The 18,984-nt window shown below is 34.3% G+C and overlaps 1 protein-coding gene across 1 annotated transcript in view; it reads right to left on the bottom strand.

The window, feature by feature from the left end:
- Nucleotides 1-8,702: 8,702 nt before the first annotated feature.
- The window catches only part of FASN1 (Fatty acid synthase 1), a 46,161-nt gene continuing 35,879 nt past the window's right edge, over nucleotides 8,703-18,984 (bottom strand). The window contains exons 5-10 of the mRNA XM_072536747.1: nucleotides 17,331-18,961; nucleotides 16,866-17,163; nucleotides 15,980-16,806; nucleotides 14,171-15,497; nucleotides 13,766-14,005; nucleotides 8,703-9,172 (exon numbers count right to left, since the gene is read on the bottom strand). Of these exons, the coding sequence (XP_072392848.1) occupies nucleotides 9,059-9,172; nucleotides 13,766-14,005; nucleotides 14,171-15,497; nucleotides 15,980-16,806; nucleotides 16,866-17,163; nucleotides 17,331-18,961 (4,437 nt within the window). The 3' untranslated portion in view covers nucleotides 8,703-9,058. The remainder of the gene's footprint in view (nucleotides 9,173-13,765; nucleotides 14,006-14,170; nucleotides 15,498-15,979; nucleotides 16,807-16,865; nucleotides 17,164-17,330; nucleotides 18,962-18,984) is intronic.

Below are 18,984 nucleotides of genomic sequence, written 5' to 3'. Positions count from 1 at the left end.
TTATCACATTGTAGAAGAAAATCGTCTGGAACGAGTCTGAAAAATGGGCAATCGTCTATATGGGATTGCCCATTTTTCAAATGTACAGTTAATAGACATTTTCATTATGCAGGCTCCATTAAATGAATTGTATGTAGCTCTTTCTGGTCATAGAAGGGAGATTATGGATATTTTTGTTGAACTTAAAAACTTTCTCTCTTATACACTGATTATAATACAATCATAGAAGCCACCCCCACTGGCATGTTTAGAATCAGTATGTGTATATGTATGTATAATCACTGTATGTATATATGTATATTTTTAGGTATTGATTAAGAAAATAGATACAATAGTGCACATATAAGAACAAGAAATATTGTATTGTAGAAAAGCTATTTTGGAACCTGAAAAAAACAGTTTACTTGTTTTCAACAAGGTCTACAATCCAAATTAAATACATCTCTTGCAATAATATGTGCTACAGCCATTACCTTACAATCTGGGTTTAAGGGAAAATAATGATGGTGATGATGATTTTGTAGAAAATGTTGATGTGTTGGTAAATAGAAATGTTAATGATGTGGAACAATCGTTAAATTCTAGGAGACATTTTATACAACATTTTTGAGAGTTTTAAAATGCAGTAGGAGACCAGATGATTGAAGCATATTCCATATGTGGTCTCACCAGGGCATTATAGAGTTTTATAATTGTGCTTACTCTGAAATTTTTGGTATTTCTACTGACAAAACCAAAAGCACGATAAGCTCTGTTAGTTATTTCATAAAAGTGTATATTGAACATGTTGATTTGGAATTTAACTCCAAGATCCTTCATAACACTCACTCTCTCAACTCGATCATCATTAATATAATAATCTTCAATAACACTATTGAGTTTTCGCGTATATGAAACTACTGCACACTTTTTAACATTAAAAGTCATTTTTGAATTGTTAAACCATTAAATAACTGATCTTAGATCATCTTGCAATTTGACTGCATCTTTCTTATTAGAGATTGTTTTAAAAAGTTTAAAATCATCGGCATACATTAAGCTATTACAAGATTTAATACAGTCTGGCAAGTCGTTAATAAATAAAATAAAGAGCAATGGTCCTAGTTTGCTCCCCTGTGGGACTCCTGAGGATGACACATATTGGCGAGAAAAGCAATTACCTACTTTTACTGTATTCTTTCTATCTGACAAATAAGATTTTAATAAATTAAAAGCTTTTATTGAGAAACCAAACTGTGTCAGTTTATTTAAAAGATTACAGTGATTTACCTTATCAAATGCTTTTTCGCAATCAGTATACACAACGTCCAACTGTTCTCCTGCCTCAATAGCCTTAGCAATATGTTCAGAGAGAACACAGAGATTAGTTACTGTTGATTTGTCTCTTACAAAACCATGCCGGAATTTGCTGATTTTACTCTTAAAAATCTTAGCAATACTATTTAATAGGCTGATAGGCCTTTAGTTTTGAATGTCATTTTTTTTTTATCTTTTTTATGTATTGAAGAAATTGTTGCCACTTTTAAAATATCTGGAAAATATTCCTGTTCAATCGACATATTAAACAAAAACGCCAGAGGTTTAGCCAAGGGTTCGGCCATTCCCTTATAGATATAGGGTGGTATTTCATCAGGCCCTGTAGATTTTTTGGGTTATAAGTTTTTTAATACTATTTACAACATCTAATTCTGTGATATATTTAAAGGTAAAAGAACCCCACTCAGTACTTTGAGAATGACAATATGTGCAATCAGATGTATCATACACTGATGCAAAATATTTAGCAAAGGCACTCGCAATATCAAAAGGTGTATTAAACTTGGAGTTGTTTTAATGTCATTTCTATGGGAATTCCACTATTCTTATATTTTGACTTAAAGAAAGTCCAGAATTTGTTTGAGTCGGCAAGTAGATGGTTTTCAAGTGAACGTTTGTATAAGTTAGGCTTTATTTAAACACAAACGATGCAGAATATTTTTCTTTTTAATTTTATGGATCAAATCTTGAGAGCACCAGTTTGGAAAGCTGGAAGTAGAGTTGCTGGCCCTTTTTTGGCTTTAGGAATATAATAATTTAAAAAGGTGTACATTTGACTATAAAAAACATTATAACATATAAACATTATAAGTTTTTTAATACTATTTACAACATCTAATTCTGTGATATATTTAAAGGTAAAAGAACCCCACTCAGTACTTTGAGAATGACAATATGTGCAATCAGATGTATCATACACTGATGCAAAATATTTAGCAAAGGCACTCGCAATATCAAAAGGTGTATTAAACTTGGAGTTGTTTTAATGTTATTTCTATGGGAATTCCACTATTCTTATATTTTGACTTAAAGAAAGTCCAGAATTTGTTTGAGTCGGCAAGTAGATGGTTTTCAAGTGAACGTTTGTATAAGTTAGGCTTTATTTAAACACAAACGATGCAGAATATTTTTCTTTTTAATTTTATGGATCAAATCTTGAGAGCACCAGTTTGGAAAGCTGGAAGTAGAGTTGCTGGCCCTTTTTTGGCTTTAGGAATATAATAATTTAAAAAGGTGTACATTTGACTATAAAAAACATTTTTAATATCCTTATATAAGAATAATGAGGACCAGTTAAACTAAAAAATTAAATGATAAAGATGCCAGTAGTTACTTTGAGCATAGTTATATGTATATACTTTTTGTTGTCTGGTAAATCAGCTATTTCACTTACTCTGATACTGAAGTTGAGAGCGGGGTGATACGAATCTTCAGCCACTAATGGACAGTCAGACCTTGCCACAGTACAAACATCTATATTAGTCAGAACAAAATCTAAAAATCTATTCATACAATTAGGAATATTATTTATTTGTTGCAAGTTGTTAATATTAAGAAACTGCTGCATCGGCACATTTTTATGACAATCCAAAAAGCTGTTATCATTAAAATGGGGTAAATTGAAATCTCCTAGTAACATCACATTTGAGTTTTTTGGTAATAAAATATTCTCAAACAAATTAAAATAATTTTCATACATCACAACATCAGCTTTAGGTATAAAATACACAACGGAAACATAAAGGATAAAGTTTTTTAAATTTGTCTTGTATTACACAATCACTATCACAGGTAACATTATCAAGTTCATAAGGTAGTTCATTTTTGATTGCTAAAAGTACTCCTCCACCTCGCAGCCTATGGTCTGACCTATCTTTCCTAAACACTGTGTACCTATTGTCGAAAAGTTCAGAATCAAAAATACCTTCATTCAGCCATGTATCAGTAAGAGTAATTATGTCATAGTTTTCAGTTAGAGCTTCAGCATATATTGTATTGGTTTTGGTTCTTATACCACTTACATTTTGATAGTCTATTGACATCAGTTTCTTTGGTGTATTAATGTTTATATTACTTACTATTTGTGTTGATTGAGAGGGTCCGTTTATTTTTCTGTCGGCACCCTCCTCTTCATAAAAAACCGGGAAACTACTGCACCACTAGGCCACACTTATCTATTCCAAACCTTTCTGAAATTATCTTGGTTAACAGTGACCTTCATTGAGGAATAAATGGGTGTTTCGACTCAACAGACTCGAAGGTCACTTCTGGAAACTTGTCTCTATATCTGTTTCTTAAGTTCTCGGGTTTAGTGTTAGGAGTCAATCTTGTAACATGCAGAGATGCTGATTTAGGAACCGTCAGATCCACGTCCAACCACAAATCCCCTACGACGATTAGCCTTGGAGCCCACAGACACCCATTCACTCTCATTATTTTTCCCTTCCAAATTTTGAATATTATGCATTATAATATTCTTCTTTTCTTTGATTTTCTTCTAATGACTTCTCTCAGGCATGTGTCATTATTGGTCTTACACTGGCTTTATAAATTCTTGACTTCATCTTAGTCTTAATGTGTCTGTTTCGCCATATAGTGTTATTAAGGCATCCTGCCAGTCTATTTGCTTGTTGTACTTGATCTCTCACTTCTTTTTTCAGGTCTTCATAGCTAGACAGTGTAATTCCCAGGTATTTTATTTAAATTACTTGTACAATACTGATGCCATCAATTTCTATTTTACAACTGATTGGTTCTTTGCTGACTACTATTGTTTTAGTTTTCTGAGATGGGATTGTCATATTAAATTCATTTGCTCTTATGTGAAATCTGTGGACCAGTCTTTGCAGACTATCTTCATCTTGGGCTATCAATATTGTGTCGTCTGCGTAACAGAATATTTTTATTTCTTTGTTTCCCATTCTGTATCCTCTTCCTTTGTTAACGCTTTTGATGATTTCATCCATGATCAAATTGAAGAGCATGGGGTTCAATGAATCCCCTTGTCTTATTCCGCTGCATATTTCTATAGGTTCTGCCTATTTCTGATAAGTTGTCCATCTATTCTGACTTCCATTTGTTGTTTTGTTAGATGTTTTCGATAGTTTTTATAATATTTAGGGAAACTTCTCTATTATACAGAAGATGGATTACATTTTTGAGTCTTACTCTGTCAAACGCTTTCTTTAGGTCCATCAGACACAGAAATTCAGGTCTATTATACTCCAGTGATATAGGTTATACAGGTAACATAATTAATTAGTTGTGTTCTGTATGTAAAGCAATAAAAGTTACGTTTGGGTTCCATTTTGTTTTTGTATCAAAACATTTCCAATATGTTCCAAAGAATACAGCTTACTTGATTTCATATTTGTTATATTATGACGGTTATGGTAAGGTATGATGGTTAATGATATCAATTTTCATTAAAAACTATGAGTCAAAGCATTCCAAACATTCCAGAATATGCCTTATTCACACTGAGGGTATCATAACCAGGGACGGTTTCTCTATTTGTTCACTTGTAGAGTGAACACCCAAAAAAAATTTAATTAAAATACAGTTTTTTTAAAAATCTCATAAATATCTTCATCATCATAAGTGACTCGATAATCAGTTGTAGATCTTGGCCTGCTCGCAAAGAAGTCGCCTCTTCTGTCGATTCCTGGCAACTTGTTGTTGTTGTTAATTTGAATTCTCTGTTAGATATTTCGGGGGTTTTTAGAAACCAACATATATTTGGTTTTTTCCTAGTTTACAACAAGTTTTAATTCACTTGCCACGTCCGCAAGCCTTGTAAAACACTGCACCATGTCTCTCAAACTTCTGCCCATTCTAACTATATCATCAACGAATGCGAGAATTTGCGTCAATCTATTAAAAATCCATTCATTCTAATATTTATTTGTCCGATTGCCTTTTCCAAGGCAATATTACAGAAGAGACACGCCAGCGCGACCTCCTGTCCTAAGACCATTATTAATGTCAAAGAACGTAGAGTTTTCTCCTTCAATTCTAACATGAGATTACGTTTTGCATTGTTAGTTGGGTCAACTTAACTAACTTAGGTTGGATCCCAAAGTCTATCATTGCATTATATAATGCAGTTCTTTTCACACTGTCATAGGCTGCTTTGAAAGTGTCGAAAAGTTAGTGTGTGTCTATGTTATATTCTAGTGACTTTTCTAGAATCTGCCTATGTGCTTGAATTTGATGTGTAGTTGACATTCCCGCAGTAAATCCGCATTGATATTGACCAACAATATCCGTTGTAAAATGTTTTGTCTTTCAAACAATACACTGCCGAAGATTTTATACGTAGATGCGAAGAGAGTAATGCCTCTGTAGTTCTTACATTCCAGTTGATCACCCTTTTTATGCAATATACATATTCCCTTTAGCCACTCTTCTGGTACCAATTCATTCTGCCCTATAAGTACTATTAGTTTATGGATTGCTGCAAAAAGTTGATCACCACCTTTTTTATACATTTCCGAACAGATGTCATCAATTCCAGAGGCTTTATTGTCTTGGAGTTTTAGGCTTCTTTCAGACAGACGACATTTTGTCGTTGTCGTGCAGTGTCGTGTCGTGAAAAAAAGTTTGGCTTGTTTCACACGGACGACATTTTCTCGTTGTCCTCCTAAGGTACGGAGGACCAGATCTGACCAAACAACTACTAAAACTAATTCAAAAAATAATGGAACAAAACAGAATTCCTCAAGAATGTAGATCAAGCATCCTAAAGGGAGACAAATCGGACCCGGAAAATTACAGAGGAATTAATTTATTAAACACAACACTCAAATTAACAACCAAAGTGATAACAAATAAATTGAATGAAATGATAACACTAGCAGAAAAACAACAAGGTTTTAGGTCGGGAAGATCATGCACCGACGCTATATTTATAATGAGGCAAGTGCAAGAGAAGTCATTAGAATACAACAAACCGGCATATCTATGTTTCGTGGACCTTAAAAAGGCATTTGCCCGGGTCACGTTAAAAGACGTTATCCACTTACTGAATGCAAGAGACATACCTCTAGAAATATCTACCAAAACAACACAATAAAAGTAAAACTAGAAGAAGAACTAACCGACCCTATTGAAGCTGGCAATGGAATAAGACAGGGAGATTGCCTGAGTCCTCTATTGTTCAACCTGATTATGGATGAAATAATAAAAAAAGTAAGAACTAAAAAAGGATTCCAAATGGGAGAAAAACAACTTAAAATATTCTGCTATGCAGAAGACGCAATACTACTCTCTCAAAGTGAAGATGATTTACAACGTATGTTGTAAATCATCTATTCATCAATCATCATGACCCTATTGAAGCTGGCAATGGAATAAGACAGGGAGATTCCCTGAGTCCTCTATTGTTCAACCTGATTATGGATGAAATAATAAAAAAAGTAAGAACTAAAAAAGGATTCCAAATGGGAGAAAAACAACTTAAAATAATCTGCTATGCAGAAGACGTAATACTACTCTTTCAAAGTGAAGATGATTTACAACGTATGCTGCACCAATTTAATATAACCGCCACAAAATTTAACATGTTAATTTCCCCAACAAAGACAAAATGCATGGTTATAACAGCAAATTTACTAAGATGTAAATTGGAGCTGGAAGGTCAGATCTTAGAACAAGTGATGGAGTTTAAATATCTAGGCATCACATTATCTAGCTACGGAAAGCTTGAAACCGAAGTGGAAGATCAAGTGAATAGAGCAAACAGATCCGCAGGCTGCCTAAACGAAACAATATGGAGAAATAAAAATATCGGGAAAGAAACTAAAGGCAGAATTTACAAAATCATCAGACCAATAATGACATACGCGACAGAAACAAGACCTGACACAGAGAGGACAAAAAGGATGTTAGAAACAGCAGAGATGAAAACACTTAGAAAAATTGATGGTAAGACCATCACCAAAAAAAAATAGAAGAGTAGAATGGAACGATCATATAAGCCGAATGACAACAAATAGAGTAGTAAAGACGGCAAGAGACGGTTCCCCAATAGGAAGACGATCACTAGGAAGACCACGCAAACGATGGAATGACAACTTACTGGAGGCACATTGAAAAACAGACAGAGTCATGTCTATATAAAAAGAAGAAGAAGAAGAAGAGAAGATTTTTTTAATTAAATATTTAACAAATATTTTTAAATCTAAATTCACTACCACTGTTTAGAATAAATCGCGATTTTTTCGCCTACTCACGACAAGTGTGAAAACTAGAATGGACTTGCTTGTACCACTGCAGTCGTTCACGACCACGACATCGTGTCGACGCAGTGATCCCGCCGGGGTACTACGACAGTCGTGTACGACTACGATTTTAAATCGCGTCGTGTGAAAGTTTACATTTAATCAATGAGTTAACTGCTATACACGATATCGTTGCCGTACACGACTACGACAAAATGTCGTCCGTCTGAAAGAAGCCTTAGGATGGCACTTGACACTTCTTCTCTTGTCGAGTCTTCTGTTCTTATATATTTTGCCATGTCTTTTTCGACGAGCACATGATTGATTTGGTTTATTTCGTATTGGTAGTACGTGCTTAAATAATCATAGTTCTTTGTTGTGCTAAATCTGTTAGAAAGTGACCATATTCGTTCTTCACTTCATACAGACTATGTTTTCCTATGTGGGTACGTATATTTCTTCTTTTCCTATTTTTGCATAAGAATCACCTAGCATTATTTTCACATCGTATTTGAGAATATTTTCGAATACTGTATCTATTTGATTATATAAGTCTTCCTTTATTTCTATGTGTTTCCCTTCACTCGATGCATGTATGTTCATAAATGTTCTTTTTGGTATTTTCCCCTTATTCTTAACATATTCTCTCTGGAATGAGTTTAAACTCAGCGATTAAATCTCGCAGCATTTTATTTATCACAAAGCCTGTGATTAACATTATATTTTCGCCTCCGCTTTTGAAAAATAAATGGATATTTATTTCCATCGAATTCTACCTTAGCTGTTTCGTTTATGATTAAAGACCATGAGCCCGCATGGTCTTTAATCATTTACCCATCACATCTATGGTTTTTAACAGTTGTGATGTTTTTTTATTAAGATATTCCTCCTCCTATATTAATTTCTTGTCTTTCTGTCGCTTTCTTTTCGTTATTTTATTCTTCGTTTTGTAATTAATTTGTGAGCAGAAAAGAATGATCGGTTTTGTTGGTAAAAGTCTCTAATGAACCTCCTTTATATACATTTTTAACACTGTCTTGGCTGGATGGAAAATCGAATACTTGTAGTTGTTTTCCCTTTAGTTGTCAGTGGTTTGTGAATGGATTATTACGTTGTTACATTTCTGTGAAACGGTTATGGAATAAGGAAAAGGAAAGTACAGAATTAAAACAAAATATTTTAATGATCTAAATTTCTTAATTTCTTATCACATGTAACAGAAAAATAACTGTGACGATGATGCAAAAGGTCAAGCAACAAACCCTGCGCCATCACCAGAGTTCCATCAATGTCGTGAATCAAATTCTTTGGTTACAAACAGACATACAAAAATAAACTCACTCTCCAACGTAACTTTTCAACGTTTAAACAATAAATTAACTACAAAATATTCAAACAAACTAACCTACTATTTACAACTATAAATAAAAATGAGAATCTTATCAAAAATTGGACCCAAAAAAATAAACATTCACAAAAAATATGTAAATGATAAATAATTAAAAGAGTTAGTAGTATTTTCACGCTTGGACGATGTTATTTAAAATACTAGCTATTTTTTCTGCACTGCTACCTACTAATATGCTTCGGTGGTTGCCTTTCAATGACTCGATAGCTACCTTTTGTGTGCATACCTGAAACAACAAATTAATGTTAATATAACATACATAATATTTAACATATTTTTAGAACAAATTGTATCATATTTATTCATTATGTCAGTATTCATACTATTCTGTTGAAAGTAATAGTGTTACCATATTTAATTTTAATGTTTTGTGTTTATTTTATCTTCCCTTTCTTCTTGATTTTTTGCTCTACTCATTTATTTATTTATTTGAAAGGTACTTATTCTGAAATTATGTCGTTATTCATCTGTCTCTCACTCAGTCTGTGCGAAACTTTTGCAGGAAGTTTCGGTGGCTTGAAACTTAGTACGTAGAATCTTCTTGGTATACAGAAGAACGCTACTGAATTTGAGGTCAATAGTTTTTTACTCTCATATACTTTCTTTTTGATGGAAAAATTCTCTAAAGTCTTTAAAGCTTGGGTTCCTCTTGGTGTATGGAAATTTGGTTTCAATAGGCTTTCTTCACATATTCTTATGAAGGTTCTAGAGGCCTGAAGTTTAGAAACTTGCTAGACAGGTTCCTCTTGGTGTTACATTCAAGAATTCTGTCGGGTTCTCGGATCCAGCGTAGCTATTTTGAATTTTTACTTTAGATGTAAGTTTTGACATTTCATCTTTATGAATATTTAACTGCTACAGATTGTATTAATCAATTTTACGATAAATTGTATGACTGCATTGATCAAGCCATCCCAAAGAAAATTATTAAAAATAGACAAAAACAGAAATATCCAGCTTATTTTAGTATAGACCCTATTAAAAAAATCAGACAAAAAAAAAACAAAGTAAGCAAACATATAAAAATAGGGAAATCTAGTGCTGTCGATAACAATAAATTCAAGAGTCTTAGAAATACTATGAAAAAGCAAATCAAAAATGAATTTATGCAGCATCAAAATAATATTGAAGATAACATTTTGCATGACCCAAATAGGTTTTGGACATTCATAAGAAGTAGGAGACAAACCAGCGGTTTTCCTCACGAGATATCTTTAAATGATCATACATATACAGGCCCTCAGGATATTGCCATGGCGTTCTCTCAGCATTTTAGCTCAATTTATCAGGTATCATCCACACATCAGGGTAGTTCACAGGGATCTTTTAACTTTTCAGTTATTATGACTATTCAGTTAGTATAAAAAAATTAAAGCCAAAAAAGGCCACTAGTAGTGATAATATCCCTGCCTATATCTTTAAAGGATGTTCTTATATATTTCAAAAACCATTATCACATCTATTTAATCTATCTCTTAAAACTAACACCTTTCCAGACAAACTCAAAGAGGCTACCATTACTCCAGTTTTTAAATCAGGTAATAGAAACAATATAGAAGACTATCGTCCTATAAGTATCCTTAATTCCCTGACTAAAATATTTGAATCTATTCTCTATTTGCTCCAGAACAACATGGTTTCTTGCCTGGGTTATCCACAACTAGTAATCTGTGCATTCTGTCTAATTTTGCTAGTGAGGCAATTAATAAGAAACTCCAATTACATTTAATAATGACTGACTGCTCAAAGGCATTTGATATGGTTGACCATGGCATTCTTTTATCGAGATTGAATGAGTTTGGTTTTTCGCATGATGCTTGTACATTTATAAAATCGTATGTGGAATCAAGGTTTCAACGAGTCAAAATTGATAGGTGTTTTTCAGATAAATTTCAGGCTACATCTGGTGTCCCCCAAGGGAGCACCTTAGGGCCTTTGTTTTTCATAATTTTTGTCAACTCACTACCACAATCTCTTAAATTTTCTTCTAGTTGATCTATGCTGATGATTTTAAGCTTTTTAAGACTATACATACTCCAAATGATTGTCAGTTACTACAGGAGGACCTGACCTCAGTTGTAGAATGGTTTAGGGACAACAATATGATCTTGAATATTAAGAAGTGTGGAGTCATTTTTTTTACTCGCAAAATCGACTACATTCAAAATTATTATAGAATTGACAATTGTGTAGTATCTGGAAAACCAAATGTAAAGATCTGGGAATATACCTACAGGCTAACATGAAATTTAATGAACACTATATAAATATTCGTCTACAAAATATTGGGATTTGTAATAAGAAATTCCAAACACTTTAGTATAAACACAACCATTAGACTATATAACGCTTTAGTCAGACCAAACTTGGAATATGCATCAGTGGTATGGACTCCTGAAGCCAAAGTTCATATTAATCATATAGAAAAGGTACTAAAAAGAATTGTAAGGTATTTATACCTTAAGAAATACAATGTGTATAATCACATTACGCCATCAAAGAGTTACTTCAAATATTTGGCTTGCAGTCATTAGAGCAAAGTAGAAATATGCATTGTGTTATGTTTATTCATAATATTATTAACAATGTTAAATATAAGACATGTGGTTTGATCAAATTTATTAGGTTTCATGTGGCAAAGGTCAACCTAATGGTAAACAGTAATGACCTATTTTCTTGTAGTCCATATAATTCTTGTGCAATAATAAACTATATGCCATATCAGTGTAATGCGTTAATAAAGATCTATGATGTAGACCTCTTTAACTGTAGTGTAAGGGATATTAAAAATGTTATGAATAGATAAGTAATGGACTCAATTTTAAAATTTTATTAACTTGTGTCTTTTTTTTTAATGTGTTTACTTTCTGTGTTTTTATTTTGTACTTGTGTGTATATTGTTATACCAAGTAATTAGCACTCTTACATGTAATTACTACCTAGGTGGTGTTTGTAAGTTTTAATAAGTAAATAAATAAATAAATAAATAAAATAAATATTAGTTTGAAAGGAATTCCTAATACAAATATGTGAAAGAAGTCTATATAAAATTCCCTTGTTTTTCAAAGGTCTGTCTTAATACGAAGATCTCGTCCAATTTTGACCTTATAGGCCTCACTTTGATAATAATCCAGAAAATTAGGCTCCTTGTGCCTAGTTTTATTCGTTCAAGATAATGGCCTGAGTCAGCGGTAGCGCCTCTGTAGCTTCGGTCATCTAGAAGGCATCGCTTTAGTTAAAATGAAAGATGGGCGACCTGATCAATTAGGTCAATTTTTAATTTCATGATGAATGACAGCCCCTTATCGAATGCATTCTCATTATTTGCCCCTTTTTTATATTTCTTGTAGAAATTCTTATATGTAACAAAGTTAGTTTATTCGTGGTATTGTGTCGTGCTAAGGAATTTCTCAAAATATAACAATTTGAAAGTAAATTTCTAACGTTTCCTTTGTTCAGATCCAGCTGACTTCCTTGACTAATTTTTGTATTTTCAGGTACATTTCCAATCGGAAGGGATCTGGTTTTTCTGCTTTATAATAAACATGTTTTTGAGTATATCTATGAAGTAATTAAATATTTCCTGCTAGTGTTTTGCCGAAAAGATTTTTTAACGTCGAATGTAGATACATAGATGATCATTATTCACATATTATGTTTAATTACATGACCCGGTTATAAATATTTCCTGGTAGTGTTTTTCCAAAATGATTTTTTAATGTATATCTTTTAGACAGTTTTACTACGTGGGTAATTTTTATAACTTTTTATTTATTTCTTACAGAATTTTCTGTGGCTCTTCCAAAAACCGTTTTTGGCTATAATAGATTATCCGCTTTCTATTTATTTTTCGTAAAGTTTTATTTTTCATTAGAAAAGGGTTTTGCCATCTCAATATCGTAAGTCTAATTTTTTTTATTTGTTTTTTTAAGATTTTATTTGACCCAATGGAAAAAAAAGTATCAAAGACAATCAATGTCGTTGGAAACGAAAATTGGAATTTTTGATCGCTTAGGAAAAGGAGAAGGATCTACGGCAATTGGAAAACATTTTAATTTAGGCGAATCAACTGTAAGAGTAATTATTAAGAAGAAAGAAGTTGCTATAAGAAAATCTAAAATTTCGGGTACAAAATGAAGCGCCAAATTTTCATCTTACTCAAGTGATTGTTTTATTAGAAAGAACAGAAATCGCCATCGCAATTTGGATTGAGGAACTAATTCAAAGAAGAATTCCTGTAAGTGGTTATTTAATCAAGGAAAAAGCTCTTCAGTTTTATGAGTTAATGAAACAGTCAGAGCCAGCAACTTCCACTTCCCAAGCTGCTAAAAAATTTTCAGATAGCAAAGGACGTTTATAAAAAAAAAATGCATTTGATAATATCAAGATCACAGGTCAGAATAGACAACAGAGCAACGTCCTCGACGTGTTATAAAACGTCAGAATGAGGCTAAAATTACTTTTGTACTAAGTTCAGATACAAGTTCTAAGTACAAAGTGGTAAAGTATACGAACAGGCAAATATAGTCTTTAGTTTGTTTAGAATTTTTAAGCTTATTGAAAGTTTTCTGATACTTTCCCGAATCCAATGCAAAAAGCGGTTCTCTTGCTGCAGAACATTGGTAGGTTGAACATGCTTCGTTTCCTCGCCTACAGGTAATTTGAGGAAGGCGAATATGGAGGTAATACTACTCTATATCCATTTAATACTTTCTATACTTAATTTTTGTCGTATTTTTATTAGATACTTTTCCCATTTGAGGTGAAAATACCAATAAGATTGCAAATTTTAATGTAATAAGAAAAATAGAATGCTTACCTCTGATAGGCCGTAATCTTCTCCCATTTGAACATAGTTGTCAATAGCTTTAACTAAAGTCACTTTTCCGTTGAATTTTCCGCTTGGAACATACTTGTCAGCAGCTGCCAGTTTGCCGTAGAAACTAGTTGCGGCATCAGCAATATCTTCTTTCTTGTATTGTGTTACTTCGGCGACGATTGAGGTTGCCTTATCAAGTCTTTCTTCCCACGATTTCAGGCCCATAAGTTCGCCGAAAAGCTAAAATCAAACATCAACTTAGAACATCGATAATAAATAAGATTACAAGTGAGGCCAAAGTTTTCAATTGACTTTTTTATTAAAAACCTTTAGTGAGTGGATTGGAAAGATTACAAGACAGAACAGTAAAAAGGTTTAAAGGTAAAGATATAAAATATAACATACCTTTTGCTGATCGATGTCCTTGAATTGCAAGATAAAGTACAGTAGCACTTCACTTTGTTCCGCTACTGTGTTTCCTTGGATCTTGGTGTTCTTCGCTTTTCCAGTATGAGTAGCAACATAAGAGTGAGATCCGTCCAACAATAAGAGAGCTACTTTTTCCTTACTCTTTTCTAACAAAATTCCCATTTCTATAGCGACACTGGCACCAAAGGAGTAACCAATAATTGTGTATGGTCCTTTTGGTTGAACTGATTTGATCAAGCTAATGTAATATTTGGCTAAGTCGGTGATTGAAGTGAGAGGAGTTTCAGCAGTACATTGCAGACCGTAAACAGGTATCTCGATGTTCTTTGACAAGTTTTCGAGAGCGTTTACTACTCCTTCAATTGGATGGACTACAAATACTGGAGCCTTTTTGCTGTCTAAACCTTTACTATTCATTTGAACTAATGATTTTTTGGGCATTATATCTACAGACTTATCAAACTGTACATTGTTATCTTGAGCTGGTGAGCTTTCACCTGCAGCAACAGGAACAGCGCCTCCGTCGCTCAATTCGATTAATCGTCCGAAAGTAAGAGCTCTAATTTCTTGTGCGCTAAGTACTAAATCATAATTTCTTTCCAATGTTTGTTTAATTTCAGCACCCATAAGGGAATCCATACCAAGATCAGCTAAAGTGTTGCTAGGTGCTACAGTATTGGGATCTTTAATACCTAAAATGTTAGCCACGGCGCTGGTAAGACTGATTTGGCTACCCCCTGCAGATCCCTTGTGCTTGTCAGCAAGAACCATACTCGCAACAACAGAATGAGGTTGTTGCAATAGAATATCCATTGTATTTAAGCAAGAAGACATTCTTTGAGGTAAAGTACCTCCAACTTCGGTGTCGTTTCCTCCCATAGTTTCTAGGATAAGCCCTACATCGCCTATAGCTCCCCACTGAATTGCAATACCAGGTAAACCAACATTCTGTCTAGCTTCAACAATACGTTCCATCGCAGAGTTTGCTAGACCGTAGTTAGCTTGTCCAGCGTTACCACGTCCACATGAAACCGATGAGAAATTAACAAAATAGTCTAAATTGTTGGCCATTTCTCTGGAAACGGTGTCTAACATTTTGCTGCCGTCAACTTTTGGTTTGCAGACCGTCTTAAAGTCAGCTTCAGATTGGTTTTCCATCATTGCATCACGCAAGACAACTGCCAAGTTAAAGATTCCACCAACCGGTCCTAATTCATTTGATTCTGTAAGAAGCCTTCTGGCACCTTTGTCAGTTGTTGCATCAGCAGTAGAAACAAGTACCTTCACACCTTTTTCTCTCCATCTAAAAGTAAAAAGGTCGTTATATAAACATATAATATTGGTGATTTACTTTTGGTATAAGAATGAAAGAAGCTTGTACTCTGAAAGCCCAATCTGTAAAAAATTAGGGACATTCGAACGAAGAAGTGTAAAACCGAGTTGGACATGACAGAAAGCTTATGAATACAATTAAAAGATCGTATCTAGGCCACATACTTCGAAACTATAAATACTCTCTTCTGCACGTCGTCATGCAAGGAAGAATAGAGGGAAGAAAATGCAAAAGGCTTAGGAAGAAAGGAGAAGTCTTGGCTGAGAAGTATCAGAGATTAAACTAACCTCAGTGTTGAACAGATATTTCACGTTGCAAAAGATAGTGAAGCATTTAAAGAAGTGATTGCCAACCTTCGTTAGAAGATGGCACAATAAGGACAAGAAGAAGAATGAACTCAAAGATTAGCATATATTTCCAAAATTTGTTTATTAGAAAAACGTTGCACCTACCTTCTGATACATAGTGATTGGTATCCAGTTTTAATTCCACTTCTCGAGGTTAAAACCATTTTCTTGGCGCCTCTAGTAACCAACCAGTTGGCTAATTCAAGTCCAAATCCACCAAGACCTCCAACCAAAATGTAACTCTTTTCAGGATCCATGTATGTTCTGGGAATAGCGCTGACAGTCTTAACAACTGGGCGAGTGGCGGTTTTAGATTCCTCTTCTCTTATTTGGAGTAAAACTTTACCGATATGTTTACCTGAAGCCATGTATCTAAAGGCTTGTTCAACTTGGTGTTCGTTGTACACAGTCTTTGGAAGTGGTCTTACAGCTCCGCTCTTAATTCCTTCAGTCACCAATTTAAATACTTGTTTCTTCTGAGGACTGTCTGAATCAAAGAGAGCGTCAAGAAGAATTCCGTGGAAAGTAGTGTTCTTCAAGAAAATGCTCATTCCCAATGCAGAATTGTTAGAAAGATCTACTTTTCCAATTTCTAAGAAGCGACCGCCAATTGCCAAACATCTTACAGAAGCTTGGAGTTGATGAGCGGCCAAGGAGTTCAAAACGCAATCCACTCCTCTACCATTTGTTTGGTTCATAATCATTTGTTCGAAGCTAGTGTCACGGGAGTTGCCAATGTGCTCATCTTTGAGTTGTGGGAAAGTCTTCTTTAGGAAGTCACGTTTAGCTTGGCTACTAACAGTTGTAAAAACTTCGCATCCCATGTGTAAAGCGATAGCAATTGAAGCTTGTCCTACACCTCCGGTACCAGCATGGACTAAAAGAGATTCTCCAGGTTGTAAACCTCCTCTAACTATAAGGGCATAGTAGCTCTGTAAAGAACATATTTATCATAGTTTTGGAATATAGAGTATTTATGTTGATTACTTACAGTTCCGTAAACTACAGGAATTGTGGCGGCTTCTTCCAAGCTCCATTTTTCAGGAACTTCCCATAAGAAACCGGGATCGGCCAAAACGGTAGTAGCTAAACTCTTCGCTGCAACCATTCCCATTACACGTTTACCACTTGAGTTACGTCCAGAAAACTCTAAACCGAGAATGCAATCTTGACCAGCAAGATCACCAGGAAGTGCATCTGGTGGCAATTTTCCTGTGGCAAGCATAATGTCACGGAAGTTTAGAGGAGCATAATATACGTTGCATAATTCAGCGTTTGGTTCATCATCCCTAAAATAAGATTCAAGACATAAGATTTTATATAAGGAGTTTCGTGAATATGGAACCTGGCAAAACGACAGGTCTTGATGAAATTCCAAGTGAAATATATAAGCTTATAAATGACAGCAATGTTTTAGAGGCTATAACTTATAATGATTAAGATAATAAAAACTCACTTGTAATATCCCAGAGGTCCTTCGATCCATCTCAAGCTAGCCAAATCTCCTCTGGTTAAAGTGTTAATAAAAGCATGTTCTACTTGAAGTTTTCCGCTGTCTTCATAATGTTCAAGTACAAGGTGTCTAAATGATCCCCAAACCTTTTTCCTTAAGACGTTGTGCACTAGATCCTTCCTAAGTTGTTTTTCGTATCCGGCAATAGTGAATTTGGGTGCATTAGTATCTTGTATGAAAATAGCTCTCATGTTAGAACCACCGGGTTCTTGTTTTAAACAGTTCATCATACCGACCAATCCAGTAAGTTCCTCTCCTTGAACGTAAATGTATATCTTTCCATTATCGGTTTCAGCCTTTTTCATAGCATCTTTTAAGGGTTCTACCCAACTAAAGTTGTTTTCGGAAACCTGAATAACGGTGGCATCAGCAGGCACGGTAATCGGTTTACGCAAAAGTAAATATACTTTCAAATCGCTTATTTGTTTGCTTATTAATTCCAAACCACTAAGTATTGACATATCTGGAGATCCTTTAAGTTCCTCTATTAATACAAAACCTCCTGCCTTAAGTGATGCTACTGCGTTGTCTAATACAGCTTTTCGTTTATACATCAATACATCACTTAATACAACTAAATGTACGTCTTGTGCTACTTGTGATGAAGTAACATCTCGGACAACATGCTTAATATCATTTGCTTCCAAAGATTCGGTATCAATTGGACCGGATGTAACAACAGTAACATCAGTTGATAGCATAGGTTCAGATTCTATAATATTTTTGATAGAAATAGCAAGTATAGATTCAACTGGTTTGTCATTCGCTACTTCAGCAATTTTGATCTTCATAGCACCAGAACTGTTTTCAATAATAGTTTGTGCGATCACGGTTAAAGCTTGAATTTTGTTCTTTTCTGGGTCCTCGATAAGAGGTTGGTTATTCTCGTATGGTACAAACTGATACTTTTCTAGTTTTGGTGGTGATTGGGCCTGTTGACGTCTTGGAGCTAAACTAGCTTTCATTCCACGTAGCTCAATACCGGCAGATTTAATCACACCGATGTTACGGTACATGTAAACAGGTAGACTTTCTCCTTCTGAAAGGCCTTTAATTGCTTGTAAATGTTCTTTCGGGTTAATAACAGCTCTTTGTAACCTAGTAGGCAGGTAAAGTTCTCTAGTGCTTTGTCCAAGAATGGAGAATTGTAACATGGTGTCAATAAAGCTAATCCAGTTGTTGTCCCATCTAAGTTTTCCAGCCAAACCATGATTGTCAGATTCAGTGATACCTCTAAAGATTCCTTCATAATCGTATCCCCTGAGTCTAAGTTCCTTATATATGTCAAGAGATTCCAGAGGTAACACATCTTTCTCGTTCTTAACTACAGGTTTTGGTAGAGTGAGAACTTCTTTACTGACATCTTCTGGTACTGATATTTTACCAGATACAGCAACGGAACCTCCTTCGCAGAGTTCGAATTCTCCTGTACCCTCGAAGATGTTAATCAGGAACTTAACTGAGCCTTCTTTGGGCATAATTGTGGCTCGGTGAAATTGGACATTTTCTAGAATAACTGGAAACTGTTCGTAATCTTCGTTCCTTAGTTTAGCAAAAGTTTTCCATACAAGAGTCTGCAAAAGAACTTGCGTAAAAA

This window comes from Diabrotica undecimpunctata, chromosome 7 (assembly GCF_040954645.1).
Source record: "Diabrotica undecimpunctata isolate CICGRU chromosome 7, icDiaUnde3, whole genome shotgun sequence".
Classification (NCBI taxonomy): domain Eukaryota; kingdom Metazoa; phylum Arthropoda; class Insecta; order Coleoptera; family Chrysomelidae; genus Diabrotica; species Diabrotica undecimpunctata.
The sequence above is the reverse complement of the archived record's forward strand: the minus strand, read 5'-3'. Positions and strand labels throughout refer to the sequence as shown.